This window comes from Grus americana, chromosome 2 (assembly GCF_028858705.1).
Source record: "Grus americana isolate bGruAme1 chromosome 2, bGruAme1.mat, whole genome shotgun sequence".
NCBI lineage: Eukaryota > Metazoa > Chordata > Aves > Gruiformes > Gruidae > Grus > Grus americana.
The window spans coordinates 158907932-158924091 of NC_072853.1; the positions used below are offsets into that span (position 1 = coordinate 158907932).

Sequence of the window (16160 nt, forward strand, 5' to 3'; positions counted from 1 at the left end):
TGAAGGTAAAAGTAAAAAGAGTATCCCTTTTTAAAGAAAGATGAGTTATTTAAAAATTCATGTGCACTAAAAGCAATCAAATTACCTTAACTGTGTCACGTTTGATGATTTAAAAAGAGAATAAAATGTCTTTTTAAAATACAATCCTTGAAATCATCAAATAGACAAGTTGGAGCCAACAGAAAGCTCCTTGCTACATACAGCCCTGCCTTAGGAATCAAATGTTTACGGCTCTTTTCCTACAGCTTTGTGGATCTCTCAGTATTTTGGAGATAGTCAGTGTTGGCAGATCTGTGTATCTGCATAAAATGTCCCTGAAGTCTATGGGACATTGGTGATGGGCATGTCAAAATGAATCAGATTATAAAACTGTGGTTTAAAATGGGAAGATGCTACGGGCTGGTCCTTGACTGCCCAGTCTCTGCCTGCCGCATGCTAAACAGCTGCTCTGAAGCCAGGCATCTTGGCTCAGCGTTACTGTAAGATTTTGCTAGTTTTTTTCCCTTTGCCTCATAAAAATTCTAATATACCAACTATTCTCTGCTCAGGAGGGATTATCTTTATTTTTATCATGTTCAGTATACATGTCCAGGCACAGATTTACTAGGAGAAAAGAACGGGATCTTTAGCCTCCCTCCTTTCCCCAGCAGCAATAGCCTTTTGTCAAGGACAAGCAAACTATCAGAGGATGGTTTCCTCTCATTAACTGGCAGGTTAAGGCTGGGAACATGGTGGCTGATGCACTGCCCTAACACATGATGGGGCCACGCGGCTCTCCCAGCTCCCCATCCGTCAGGTCACGGCTCCGTCCACTGCGATGCTTTTTCCTTCATTATAGAAAAGAAACAATCACACAGTAGGTGTTTTGATTGTATCTAGGCCACCACTATTACTTACCTCCTATAGAACCCTTTCTTCTAACCCGATATATTGCTATGTCCTTAAAGGAATGCTTTCTGGAAGCGTCGCTTCTTGAATTGCCTTTCAGTAACAGGTTTGATTTACAAACCTTGTGTAAAGACGCACGCACCCGACAAACCCTGCACAAAACAAAGCTGTGTGTCGGGGCTCTTTTGTAACCGAAAACCCGTTCAAGCTGCAAGAGAGAGCAGTATCCTGCCTCGCTGGTCGGGTGGGAAGCGCGGCGGAGCGACAGCTTTAGCGGAGCTCCCATTTGGCGGAAGACAAGCTGCAAGCTTTTTGCACCTTCTGTTAAACCTGCTGAGAGGGCAGGAGAGCCTTTCTTCTTTTAAAGCGTGTTTGGGAAGAACTATTCAACATAACGGCGATTGCCTTTGGAAAAGGTTTTCTAAGCAATTAAACTGCTTTTTATACTTCTCACTGATTCCTTTCCAGGAGTTTTTTCTAGACAAGTGTTGCTACGGATTGGGTTGTATTGGTGCTCCAGCAGGAACCGTGTTGACTGATGTTTGGGCCAGAGACACCCACAGCTCTGCTCCCTAATCCCTGTCCACACCTTAAGCCTGTCCCCTAACCAGTCTGTCCTTTTTTTAACCTGTTTAAGTACGTTAACTTCAACCTACCTTGTAAAGGTAGTATGGAGTTTAATTTACAAATATGTACTGGGCATAATGTGAGATTATTCTGTAGTTTACTGTAGGAGAAGATGACGGGCTCTGAAAGGTAATTTCACTGTATAAGTAGGCTTACGGTACCAAGTGATCGCTTTCTTAATTTTCCTGTTAAAGGGAAGGGAAAATTTGTTTTTCCCCACCCTTCCTACTTTGTACTCTCTTCCTCTCACCTGCTTGGACGATTTTCAGGTCCGTGGGGTGAAGGAATAGGGTTTTAGTTCACTTCTGGCAACCTTTTGGAACTGAATTCCCGATCCACTGCTGTACTGAATCTCTGGCCGTGGGACATCTGCAAAAACTTAAGACCTGCACCGATATACTCCGATGGGCCGTCATTCCTACCACAGCCGGCTAATTTTTCTTTGGTGATGCTTCTCCTAACACTGTCGACTTTACTAAATGCCAGGTACAATCTTTAGCAATGTATATTAATATTAATTAACAGCACCTTCTCAGTTCAAGGCCCTCTCTGTGCCAGTTCATGTGCAGGATGAGTTCCTAACGACCCGGTACTTGAGCCATGACGCTTCAGCCTGGCAATTTTTAAATTCTCCTCAGCAGCTGTATTGTTGCTGTGACTTGCAAATGTGCTTGAACTTCAGTTTTAAAAGCCTTCAACTTGACGTGAGCTGTTGTTGTAGTAAGTGATTTTTATCAATGTACTTTTGTTTCTTTTTCATTGCCTGATGAAAGAGAGATTTGGGCTTACATTTTCTAGGTACTGAAGAAGAAATAGTTTTCTCCTGCAGCTCAGTAGCTGGGGGGTTCAAGCGTTTCTCCTCTGTTAGCACTGGTATGTGTTAGTGTTCTCATTTTGTATAGCACAAATAAGCTTGAAGTTAGCTGCGAGACTGAATGTGTTTTGTCCCCAAAGCTCAGGATTCCTGTGCTTTCCATCCCGAGATACACCCTTTCAGCTTAGCTTTGAGCCTAGCTAAGTCAATGCTTAAGACACTATTCTTTTCATTCCAGTCCTACATGGAAGATCATCTGAAAAACAAGAATCGTCTGGAGAAAGAGTGGGAAGCTCTGTGTGCTTATCAGGCTGAACCCAATGCCACCACCGTCGCACAGCAGGAGGACAATATCCAGAAGAATCGCTCCCGGGCTGTAGTACCATGTATGTACACTTTAATCTGGATGATTGCATTTTAAGTTCTTGATACTTTTCTCAATATCCTTTACACAGTGGTTTGAAACTACAAATGGCAGGCAAACAGAATACAGAGTAGCTCATAGGTGTACTAGAAAACTGTAGCTACAGCTACGGGCTGGGTGTGTGTTCTGTTGTCATATCAGACAGTTTATCTTCTTATAAGTTGCATATATATTACAAAAATGCACAACTCTGTCACACAGCACTGCTGCTGCAGCTGTGCTGTCTCATGAAATTCAATAGCCAGAGTGTTTTTCAATGCTGGAATATACTTTCTGTGTAAGAGTGGCATCTGTAGCCATTCAACAGAAAGAAGTTTGGCTTGTGTTTAGACAAGTTGGTATCATGTCCATCCAACAGTAATACCAGCAGTCTATAATCAGAGCTAGATGATCTGTTTGTCAGATACTCAGCTGTACTGAATGAGCCCCTTTAGGCTTCAGTGGATAAGCTTGCAAACTGGCTTCTCTCTCTGTGAGGCTTAGGATAAAAAGAGAAAAAGAAAAAAAGAAAAAAAAAATAAAGCAGCCAGTGTTTATATTCCTAGAATCTGCTCTTTTCTGTAAGCAGCCACCTTTCGGAGCTTGAAATAAAAGCAACATATTTTTCCTATGCAAATGTATGTAACTCATAGATTACATTGGTAATCTGTGGCCACACATTTTATTAAGCAACCAATGAAACAAAACTGAAACTGAGAATATATTCATAGTCCACAGCAAAAAAAATGCTCTCAATCAGTGTGCCCACAATCCAGCTGGGTAGCTTGGCAAACACATATAGCTATTTTAATTTTTAAAGTGCCCTGAAAACATTAATTTTCCCTATGAGAGCCTTGAGTAAGTACTATTCCTCCTTTAGAAATGGGGAAGTGACAGGTAACACGTTAAGTAAATGTCAGAGCTAGATTTAGAGTGAAGATTCTTTGGAAGTACAGGATAATTTAACTGAGCCCATCAGTCCTTGCATATGTGCTTCAGCAGGATTTGGCTCTCTTGTTTAGGTAGAGGCTCTTTTTGCAATACTTTGCTGCTTAGGAGAGGAGTACAGTAGTTTGGCTATATTAATTCTCCTGAGTAAATATGGTGCTGGTCGAAAGCCTTTAGGGGCAACAGCTACAGTTTGCTGGCTTCCATGTGTTTTGGGATCAGGTCTGTTGAAAAGTTCTGGAGAAGTCACCATGAAAGTTAAAGGAGTGCAAAACTTCTGTGCTCTTTTCCATCCTGAAAAAATAGCATTTAATCGACGTGATAGGAAGTGAAAATTGCTCCGTGATAATGTGTATTGATCCAGGTTAACCTTCCTGCTTAAAGTGTTCTTTTCAGTGTGGACTTAGAGTCACACCATCTTAAGCTGTTCCAGGTCCCTGCTCATAAATTAAGCCAGATTGTTTCTGGTTGCTGCCTTGGAGACAGCATGGGAGCTACAGGTGTTGCCAGAAGTTGATGCTGGTTATTCAGTCGACGTAGGAAACATGCCTGCGTGATACAGCGAGCAATAGCGTAGGGACCCTCAGACCAGACCATTCTAGCTCTGAATCCAGAAGTAACTGCTGCAGCAGTGCTAAAGAGCAGAGATTCTTAGCTTGGGTGTCACGCCACACTAGAGAGCTGACCTATTTTCGGAGCTCAGATAGTCTGCCTGTTTTCATCATATTGTACCATGTGGATGAATCAGCCCACACCGCTCAGCCTTCAGTTGACAAGTCTCTGCCATTGCTTCTTCCGCGGCATCTTGTTATGCCTGTTCTTCCCATCGCTGAGTCTAGACCGAATCAGTACTATCCAGGAAGGTATTTGGACATGGACAGGGTGGCTCCAATTTATCTGAAGCTTTAATTAGAAGTATTTTAGCACATTTAAAATCCCTTAGTACTTTTAGAAGAGTAAAATGCTATTTTTTTGGCTTTGTTACAATTTGGAAACTTCTGTTATAGCTATTAGTGCACTGGGAACTTTCCTTTTTGACTGAATTGCACAAAATTACCTGCCCTCACTTTCTGAAGTTGCTATGCACTGGTAAACAGCTATCATGTTGTACCCTTAAAACTACTTCGGTGATAGGTGGAAAATGTGACATTGAGTTTAAACAATATTACATTTTGATAAGGTGATGGTTATTGTAGACTCTTAAGATTAGACTGAGATGAGAAAGAGCCCAGTTTGCCCACTTTTTTTTGACTATGCTTGACATTAAACCTATAGCAAAAAGTCACAGATTTGCTTCATAATACATTAAGAAGCAAAGCTGATATGCTTTTGATATGCTACAAAGTTGTTAGGCTACATTCAAAGTATTCTCACAGAGTGAAGCCTTGTTAGCATTTCCTTACCCCTTTCATATTCATAATCACCTTGACAAGGTAGAACAAGATTGCCAATTCATGTAAAAGATTTCATCTTAGGAAAGCTTCAAAGAAGCTTTAATATCATGTTGTATTTACTTTGCATTTTCTGTTCTTAACCAGTCTTAAAATAATATGGTATTTTTTACTGATTACATAACTTATGTAATTTCTAGATTAACATTACCTTTAATCTCACAATTTTGTCATATCTTATACATATCTTCTCTATTTACAAAAAACTTCTAAAATACTTGGTAGCAGAACACCTTGAGCTGCACTTAATTAATTACTAGCTAAAACATTCTAGAATTGAAGTAACTGGGACTTTCTAGATTAACAAAACTGTATCCTTTTATCCAACCAACAAACAGGTTGCTGTAACTTAGGGCAACGGGATACGTTCTTTTCTGTATGAACACATAAGCAGCTCAATTTGTTGGCATTAAAAAAAAAAGCTTTCCAGACTTTATATTCTCTTCTTGCATCTCTGCAAAATAAAACCATCTCAAGAGGGTCAATACTGTATGTTGTTATTTATGTACACCATAGAAACATATAGCTATTTTAAACATTTGGCAAACAACTTTTTGCAGTGAACGTCTGTCACAAGCTGCCTACCGTAGCTGTCCATGGGTCATATTACTTACCTCTGTGCTTTGATTTTCCTCCAAAGGAAAGCAAAGCATTTGGGGGCAGAGTGTGCGCCCAGCTCTGAGGCGTGCGTGCAGTGAGAGCACAGCCAGGGGATGTGCACCGAGGGCAGGAGCACCTCAGTAGAGGTACTTGCTCTGGGTGTGTGCATTATCCATATCAGTAATGCACGTACAAATAGTGCTCTGGAATAAATCAACTTGATTTCAGTTCAGATCTAAGAAGAGTTCCGTTTTGTGCAAATAATCTGTGGGCAAAATAATGATAATCAACAAATTAAGATTCTTCACAGTCTTCAGACTGCTCCACTTTTCCTCCTTAGTAGTTCTGCACTTTCTTACTTCAGTGTAGTTCTGTATAGTGCTTTGTATGGAACAAAAAATCAGTCTAAATCTAGACGGAAGAGAATGATGATCCGGGAAGAATGTGCTAGGTTGATTGTTGTGAGATTCGCTCTGCTCTGTGATGCCCAGATTCAGACAACCCAAAGTCACCCGTACTCCTTGTGTCCAGTCTGTTGGTTCTGTTCCTTCAGAAGTATCTGACTAAAAGGAAACAGAAGATAGGAATTAGGTAAAACGTGAGTCGTCTTTTTCCAAACTTGCAATCCTCATCTGAAAAATGAAAAAGTAATGTATCTTCATTAAGTTGCAGGGCCACTGTGAGATAAAGAGAAGACTACGAGATGGCATACTACTGTACTATTGGTCACCATTTAAAGAATCCAGATAGACAGGACATTTTGCACTCAACTCAGTTGTTTAAACACAGGAATCTAGTGCTGTTTGAGATGCCTGAAGTATTCAAGGTACCCATGCAGAGTTAGTAGGTATAACACAGGCTCTATGGGAGACTGGTGCCCTCCTAGCCTGAGTGTCCTTGGGGCACCTCAGATACCACTAGAAACCTACAGTGAGGCATTGAATCAAATTCTCTGGGCAGGATTCTGTGAAATTGTACATTAAGATGCCTAAATGTAAGTGTTTCCATGTAGCTGCCTCCACGTGAGCCAGGTGTCAAAGCACCCCTTACAGCCCATGAAGAGCTAATCAGTGCAGTGGCATCAAGAGAGCTGTGCAATCACCAAAAGTAGGTTTTTGGTTTACAGTGAAATGAATAGCTGTAGGATGCTCTCGGATATCCCATGTGAGCTTTCAGGTGCTGGGCCAAAAGGATGCAAGTCTTTAGGTCTTGTGTCATATCTGTTGTCTTTGTGCAATGTCTCATCTACAGTTTCTCACATGGTATGACGTGTTCATGTTTAGCCAATTAAATCAAACATCATTAACTGTAACCTAGTCAACATGAAGGTTTCTCAGTCTATAAATTGAGTTCGTATATACTGCAAACTCATGTGTGTTTGCTTTATATTTTATCCTTTATCCTCTAGCTTTTATGCTTTATAATTTATACTTTATATAAAATCCAACATTGTGCTGTATTTCTCCTCAGCTATAGGTTAGTACTAGCTTTCTGGTTTAGGAAGCCTCTCTCTGCCACACATATCCATCTATTCGTTTTGCTTTTCTTTCAGCTGTGGCTTGGCTGGAGCAATAGAAATGCAAAGTAGTTCAGCATTCAGCAGTAGCTATTGTAGATATCTGAAATGATGACGAGTAGCTTGGCCAGATTGCAGCAGCATTTGTCTTTTTTCTCACTTCCTTATTACTGTCCCTCTCCTCTCCTATTTCTTCATTCATCTTTCTTTCCCACTTTTTAGATTGATCTTATATATCTTCCTTTTCTGTCATCCCCTTCCCTCCTTTTATTTCCTGCTTCTCTTGCTTCTCTCTCCTTGCTTCTAACATAATCAATATGCAGTTTACAAAAAAAAGAAAAAACTTGCGCAGTCGGCATTTTCCCCATAGTTCCTTATTTTGGCATAAGAAACTGGTGTCTATGGTATTCTTTTTCTTTTTTTCTTCTTTTTCTGCCTGTTTCTGAAGAGCTATTATGATAGTTCCTAGAAGCTTTGAGGTGATACCAGGCACAGACAAGCACAATCTGTTCATTGTCAATATGAACACTTGATGCTGCCACTGAAGCTCACATGGGTACAAACTCTTGATATATGCAGAAAACATACGTACAACCTTTTTTACACACTTTTTTTTTTTTCTGAGCGCAAATATGAAGTCTCACTGCCTTTTCACGACTAAAGCCTTAACATGTCTCACCCTCTGATAAATCCTCCAAGACAGCAGGATAATGATATGGCGCATTAAATTATAGGGGCTGGATAAAACATTATTTAAAAAAAAAAAAAAAGATCCTGAAGTTGCTGATAGAATCATAGAATCGTTTAAGTTGGAAAAGACCTTTAAGATCATCAAGTCCCAGCACTGCCAAGTCTACCACTAAACCATGTCCCTAAGCACCTAAGTGTCATATCTATATGTCTTTTAAATACCTCCAGGGATGGTGACTTAACCACTTCCCTGGGCAGCCTGTTCCAGTGCTTGACAACCCTTTCAGTGAAGACATTTTCCCTAACATCCAATCTAAACCTCCCCTGACACAACTTGACACCATTTCCTCTTGTCCTATCACTTGTGACTTGGCAGAAGAGACCAACACCCACCTGGCTACAACCTCCTGTCAGGTAGTTGTAGAGAGCGATAAGGTCTCCTCTCAGCCTCCTTTTCTCCAGGCTAACCAACCCCAGTTCCCTCAGCCGCTCCTCATCAGACTTGTGCTCCAGACCCTTCGCCAGCTTCGTTGCTCTTCTCTGGACATGCTCCAGCACCTCAGTGTCCTCTTTGTAGTGAGGGGCCCAAAACTGAACACAGTACTCAAGTTGCAGCCTCACCAGTGGTGAGTACAGGGGGACGATCACTTCCCTGCTCCTGCTGCCCACACTATTTCTGATACAAGCCAGGGTGCTATTGGCTGCCTTGGCCACCTGGGCACACTGCTGGCTCATATTCAGCCAGCTATTGACCAACACCCCCATGTCCTTTTCTGCCAGGCAGCTTTCCAGCCACTCTTTCCCAAGCCTGTAGTGTTGCCTGGGGTTGTTGTGACCCAAGTGCAGGACCTGGCACTTGGTCTTGTGGAACCTCACAGAGTTGTCCTCAGCCCATGGATCCAGCCTGTCCAAATCCATCTGCAGAGCCTTCCTACCCTCAAGCAGATCAACGCTCCCGCCCAAGTTGGTGTCATCTGCAAACCTATTGAGGGTGCACTCAATCACCTTGTCCAGATCATTGATAAAGATATTATGATAAAGATAATTGAAAATAAAGATAAAGATAATGAAGTTCTGGATGCCCCATCACTGGAAGTGTTCAAGATCAGGTTGGATGGGGCTTTGGGCAACCTGGTCTAATGGACAGTGTCCCTGCCCATGGCAGGGGGCTTGGAACTAGATGGTCTTTAAGTTCCCTTTCCAAATCAGGCCATTCTATGATTCTGTATTAAACAGAACTGGCCCCAATACTTAACCTTGGGGAACACCACTCATGACCAGCTGCCAACTGGATTTAACTCCATTCACCACCACTCTTTGGGCCCGATCATCCAGCCAGTTTTTTACCCAGCAAAGAATATGCCCATCCAAGCCATGAGCAGCCAGTTTCCCCAGGAGAATGCTGTGGGAGATGGTGTCAAAGGCTTTACTAACTCTGGATAAACAACATCCACAGCCTTTCCCTCATCCACCAAGTGGGTCACCTTATTACAGAAGGAGATCAGGTTAGGCAAGCAGGACCTGCCTTTCATGAACCCATGCTGACTGGGCTTGATCACCTGGTTGTCCTACATGTGCTGCGCGATGGCACTCAAGATCTGCTCCATAACCTTCCCTGGCACTGAGGTCAGACTGATAGGCTTGTAGTTCTCCAGATCCTCCTTCTGGCCCTTCTAGTAGATGGGCGCCACATTGGCTAACCTCCAGCCAACTGGGACCTCCTCACTTAACCAGGACCTCCGGTAAATGATGGAAAGTGGCTTGGTGAGCACTTCCACCAGCTCACTCAGCACCCTTGGGTGAATCCCATCTGGCCCCATAGACTTGTGCATGTCTAAGTGGTGTAGCAGGTGTGCTGACCAATTCCCCTTGGGTTATGGGGGCTTCATTCTGCTCCCTGTCCCTGTCTTCCAGCTCAGGGGCTGGGTACCCGGAGAACAGCTGGTTTTACTGCTAAAGATTTAGGCAAAGAAGGCATTAAGTACCTCAGCCTTTTCCTCATCATCTATCACTATGTTCCCCCCCTACATCCAATAAAGGATGGAGATTCTCCTTAGCCCTCCTTTTGTTGCTAATGTATTTATAGAAACATTTTTTATCATCTTTTACGGCAGTAGCCAGATTAAGTTCTAGCTGGCCTCTGGCTCTTCTGATTTTCTTCCTTCATAACCTCTTGACATCGTTGTAGTCCTCCTGAGTTGCCTGCCTCTTCTTCCAAAGGCCATAAACTCTCCTTTTTTTCCTGAGTTCCAGCCAAAGCTCTGTCTTCTTCCCTGCCAGCTCATCTTTCAGCACATGGGGACAGCCTGCTCCTGTGCCTTTAAGATTTCCTTCTTGAAGAATGTCCAGCCTTCCTGGACCCCTTTGCCTTTCAGGACTGCCTCAGAGGGGACTCTATCAACCAGTTTCCTAAACAGGTCAAAGTCTGCCCCTTGTAAGTCCAAGGTAGCACTTCTGCTGGCCCCCGCTCCTTACTTCAAGAATTAAACTCTATCATTTCATGATTGCTATGCCCAAGACTGCCTTCAACCATCACATCACCCACAAATCCTCTGTTCACAAACAGCAGGTGCAGTGGGGCACCTTCCCTAGTTGGCTCACTCACCACCTGTGTCAGGAAGTTATCTTCCGCATACTCCAGGAAGCTCCTGGACTGTTTCCTCTCTGCAGTATTGTATTTCCAGCAGTCATCTGGTAAGGTGAAGTCCCCCACGAGAACAAGGGCTAGCGACTGTGAGACTTCTCCCAGCTACTTATACAACATTTTGTTTGCCTCTTCATCCTGGTTGAGTGATCTATAACAGACTCCCACCATGATATCTGCATTGTTGACCTTCCCTCTGATTCTTACCCATAAACACTCAACCTTATAATCGCCACCATTAAGCTCGAGACCATCAAAACACTCCCTAACATACGGGGCTACCCCTCTGCCTCTCCTTCCTTGCCTATCCCTCCTGAAGAGTGTATAGCCATCCATTGCAGCGCTCTTGTGGACCCACAAGAAGTGGGTCCGGTCTGCATATCAGGCTTTCTGTTCCCTTCAGGAGTCTCCTATGACAATGACACGACTTTTTTTTCTTTATGGTAGGAAGCAGTTTTGACACAGGGCATAGGCCATCTTAACCTCGGCGACACCTCCAAACTAGATGAACCATCGTACTTGTTATTCGGTTCCACTGGCAGAATGTCATACCTGTTATGCCATGGCACCTGGGAAGGTGGGGTAGTCACAGGGCAGACACCCTGCTGCGCTGGGCAGGAACTTGTCGCCATTGCCCCCTATCCCACCTGGGTGGCAGCGTCTCCCCACCGGAGCTTGGTCTGGGAAGCTGTGTCAGTCGTGGTGGGTGCAGAGCTGAGAGAGGCCATGGCTTTCTGCCGGCTGGACACCATTGCTCCCTGGTGGAGCTGGCAGAGCTCCAGTGCCCTTCCTGCATGTCCTTCTGAGCGACCTGCCGCACAAAGTGCCACACTGCGCCCTCGCTGACGCACCACGTCCTGTTTGCCCACCCTGCTGGCGGTGCTCCTGGTTGGTGGTGCTCCCCAAGGGCTTCTTTTATATGAACTGACACTTGACTTTTATTGGAGAGTCATGCTGTCACGCTGACATCTGTTTGCTAAACACTGATGAATCACTGTCTGCTCTCTCTCCCTCATCCATTTGAAAACATTTCACACATTTTCTTTGGTGATTAGTTCAAACACTTTTGCTATCCAATGAATGGGGCTTATCCTGAGCGCTTACTTAGCCTAAGATATGCGAGAGACCACATTTAGTGTGTGTAACCTGCACATCTCCTGCATAGCCAAAAGGTTTCAGAGCTGTACTTCTTCAAACACTCTGTGATGATGCTCATTATAAAGCTTCCTATCAAAAATCTTGGATAGCCCCAAGATCTCAGATGCCACAAGCTCATTTTTATGTTTCGGATTTTTTTGTGCAGTGGTGCCAGAGTACAGTGGAAGTGAATAATGGGCATGAACACATTCCCCTTCTCGTCTTCTTCATCCTTCTATTGTGTGGAAAACTTATCAGAGAAAATAATTTTATGTGAATAGTAAAGAATGGCTCTTCATTCATTTGACATGACTTGTTCACCTCTAATCTTATTCCAGGAGAAGGTTGTTCGCATTGGTGGGTTAAATATTGCTGATGAGATTGAGTGACTGTTATAAACAGCACTCACACAAGCACCCCTTTGTCTTGCTCACTATTGAACTATCATGACTGGGGAATAAACCGAAGCAGAGCCCAAACCCTCTGTCTCTACTTTCTGTGTGGTACTTACAAAGTTTGATAATTCATTTATTGTTCCGTATTATTAAAATAATGATTGGTACTTAATAGTTTAAAAAGCGAACTTGTAATTCTGCTGTTATGAATGGTGTCACAGGTCACTAGACAAGATACAAAGAGGGACAGGGTGTATTCCTGTACTCTTATTTTGTCTATTTGAATAATTGGTGGAAAGATCCTCTCAAAACATCAATATCCATGTTCAGCTGTAGAGGGTTACAGAAAGGGCAGCTCCACGACCTCTCACCACAATATACGGTGCAGGGCGGGTTTGCTGAGAAGTGTAAATTGTGCTGGTGATGTATCAGGTACAGGCGGTTTGAGATTCCTATGTAAAGACTTAGACATCCCTCACATAAATTATCTCCATGTGGTTTGGTCTTTCTTTCTTTAGTCAATGTAAAGAAATGGACACTTCTCCAGTGCAATTTGGCCTGTTTGAGACAGCTAAATCAGGATGAGATGATTCATGACATAGAAATATTTCTTTTCTCTTAGCAGAAAGTGAGTCTAGGTGACTGGAAGAGATGCAGACTTCTGCATTGTCACTGTCTAAATACAGAGAAATAAACCCCATCCATTTCTTATGTCCTGAAGTGAAAAAAAAAAAAAGACTAGAGTTTGGGCTGTACCAGCTCTAAACATAACTGAGCTAGCACCAGTAAAAATGCAAATTAAAAAGTGTTAAAAGAATCTTGACGATGGGCAAACAACATGAGTAAGTTTCCTATGTCCAGAGCTGCTGTTTTCTCTACTAGTGGTGTCTGAACTAGCTACATTTCATGGCAGCACTGTAAGATACCTGTATGTGCTCCAGTCGTGCTTTTAGGTGCAGTTGTTACTGGCATTTCCTCTCTCCCACGATCATCTCCACGTCATATCGCGTCCCCACGTCACTGGCGTAGCACGAAACGGCACTGGTCTTTGATCAGGACAGATTAACTTACTGTCCAGCTCTCAGCTGTACTTCGATGTTCCTGCTGTTCGTTTTATAGAGCAGCCAGGTGGACAATGTCCATCACCTTACTTCTTCCATGACCCTGCAAACACAGGAGTGTTTTCTACAATACTGTTTTTTTCTACTTATTTGCCTAGTTTAAATCTTAAACTCCCTGAGCAGTAGAGATTCCCCTTTTTTCTATGAGAGGTTGTAGCACGTTATGATGCCTCTCATGAAGACATGCTTTCTGATGCTCAGCCTCCGAAATATCTTAGTGCTTCATTCCTGAGTCGGGCTGTGGCATGGTGGTTGTATCAAGGCTGTGCTAGGTTGGGAGTCAGAGGGAAATACCATTTCTGATATTTACCATTTGCTTGTCTTGAAATACACATTAATTTGAGTTTGAATTGTTTAACTTGAAATGGGTAGAATACTTGTATAGAAACTTTGTTCTCTTATTTTCTCCTTTGCAGATGATCATTCCAGGATATGTCTGAAAGGTGAAAATAGCCACGACAATTCAGACTACATCAATGCTAGCCCAATTGTAAGTATCGTAACCTATGAGAAATAACCCAAATAGTCAGTCCCTGTCTTTCCTTCTTGTTAAAATATGCTAACTTGAGGCACCTCACTGCTCAGGTTGCGCAACCTCAGGTTGTGAGCACCTCACAATTCTGATGTTTCAGGCTGTCCTTTCAAACTGAAGAGAAATAAATCTTCTACGTGTGCATGCAATACCCTTGAAGTTTATGTACTAAGAAAACAAAGTCAGTAGATAGTTGTCGTTCTACTTTGTAATGCTGTCAGGTTTTCTGTACTTTCACCTGCTCTAAGTGAACATGCTTTAGTAGAAGGGTTGGACTAGATGATTTCCAGAGGTCTCTTCAAACCCCTATCATTCTGTGATATTATTTACGGATTATCAAATTCAATGATATACCCTTAGCAGAGCTTTTCCTTCTCTGAGGAGGTAAAACTTGCTTGGTCTTTTTTGCTTTGTCCTACTAGCTACAGTCGTAGGAGGAATGGTTTCTGTAGGCATGGAGAGCTGAGCTCCACGGATTTCTGAACAACTTCTGCATCAGGACGTGGCATTTCCTCCTCCCTTTCTTCCTCTGTTGCCCTACAGATGCGTAGCTTGGTGGTTCTGTAGCTCTCCCAGTTCTTCTCTGAGCTTGCTCTTTTGAAAGCAAGAACAAGATCCCTTACCACTCGTGTATTCATTCAAACTGCAAAATAGGTCAATCCGGTTTCTGGCTCCAAATACTCCAGCATGGCCCAGCTGTTTTTGCTCAGCCTACGCAAGCTGAATGTGAATCCTTTCTTGTCTGTGAGAGGTGATAGGGAGAAAGGGTCTCGCTTTTTAGACACAAAAAGGTATGGTGGAGCCAGTAGCATTACTCTGTCGTGGCCTCTCAGTGGTGGTGTCATGATACCTGTCTGAATGGGGAAAAAGGCACGGTGTCCTTAACCCCTGGGAGGCTGCTAGTATTGGAGTCGCTTTTACTCACGGTTCTTATTCACATTAATTAGGCACTAAAATGTTATTATAGGGAAACTTTAGGAGAAAGAACTTAGGATGGGGAATTAGATCTCGCTGCAGTGGGCTGTGTAAGCCATTACTGGCTCATTTTCCTGAGGAGTATCACTCCCCCAGTTAAATCACTTTGTGTGGGCAAGGCAGCTGACAATTTGCAACAGCATGAAATTACAGGCTGCTTCCTTCCAATGTTGTTGACAGTACTTTTTTTCTTTAAAAAAACCCCACAACTACATAGAAACTGTTCTCTGATCTTTGTTTGTGTTACTTTCAGCAGAGTTCAAAAGCTTAATTTCCTTGAAAAAAAAGTTCAATTTGAAGAGTTAAAAAATAAACAGAACCCAACAAACATCTTCAGGATGGTTTTGTCTTTGGCTTAGGGTGGAGGGTAAACCAAAGCACCAGCTCACTTCAGGGACTACCTGCTGGCATTTTAGGAGACAGAGTAGATGTGCACAGGTTAGAGCAGGTTTTGGACTACTTTTAAGTATGTCTCTGACTAGACCAAGCTTAGCTAGCCCCAGGATCAGTACATCATCAGAGTAACTTGGCATTCCAAGGAATACATATCCTGCTTATAAAATCATGCACAGTGGCCCAGCTCCAGGGCCCCAGTGCTCTTTTTGCCTGTCTTCAGGGCACATTCAGTGAGTTAAGTTTGGTCAAGCCATAATTTGATAGTAGAAGCTGAGAGGTTTTGTGGTGAGCACCGGAGCAAGAGGTGTTAACTGGAAGTGAGATATTGTATTCTTGTAAGAGCTTGATTGTACTTCACATGACTACGGCATGGTGCAGAAGTGGAATTACAGCACGTGTAGACAGAGCTAAGCCACGTTGAGCATTGGCAGCAGTACAGATGTGGTGTTTTTACCAAATAACTAAGATGGGCTTCTGCAACCTGCCCCAAAGTCTGTGTAGACACAGCTTAACTGTACGCAGATTTCTTGGGGGGGGGGGATAAATTCTCGCATGTGTGTATATGTCTGTTGCAGTTGTAATTCTGGTAATTAATTACACTGATGAGAAAAATATTAGATTAGGTAGTGTTGGGGTGGAGAGGCAGAACCAAGGTATCCCATTGGCGTAACTGGGAAGAGATTTTCTTTGTCAGGGTGCCCAAAGCTAGTGCAGGCAGAGGCTGCTTCCACAGCTTTAACTCTTACGGTTTTACAGGGGCTTGTAATCTTGCTTTTCCATCCAGCACTTAAGGGTGTTTTCTTCTGGAAAGTTAGAAGGTATTTCTTTTTTGTAGCTTTCCCAAACTCAGGAGTGTTATCCAATAAAACAAGTCACACTGATGAAGCAAAATTCTTACGGTTGTCTCTATATCTCTTACAGAAATATTTCTACGCTCAGAGATAAGTGGGTGCACAAGGGTTTCATCGGGGTGGGACAAGCACCCAGTATCTTGCATAGCCATGAAATACTGCCAGGAGAAAC

The 16160-nt window shown here is 43.0% G+C and overlaps 1 protein-coding gene across 3 annotated transcripts in view; it reads left to right on the top strand.

The window, feature by feature from the left end:
• PTPRN2 (protein tyrosine phosphatase receptor type N2) overlaps window positions 1-16160 on the top strand; it is a 665329-nt gene that overhangs the window by 598352 nt on the left and 50817 nt on the right. For all 3 annotated transcript variants that reach the window (XM_054817056.1, XM_054817058.1, XM_054817057.1), the window contains 2 exons: window positions 2568-2715; window positions 13651-13724. In XM_054817056.1, coding sequence (XP_054673031.1) covers window positions 2568-2715; window positions 13651-13724 — 222 coding nt within the window. The remainder of the gene's footprint in view (window positions 1-2567; window positions 2716-13650; window positions 13725-16160) is intronic.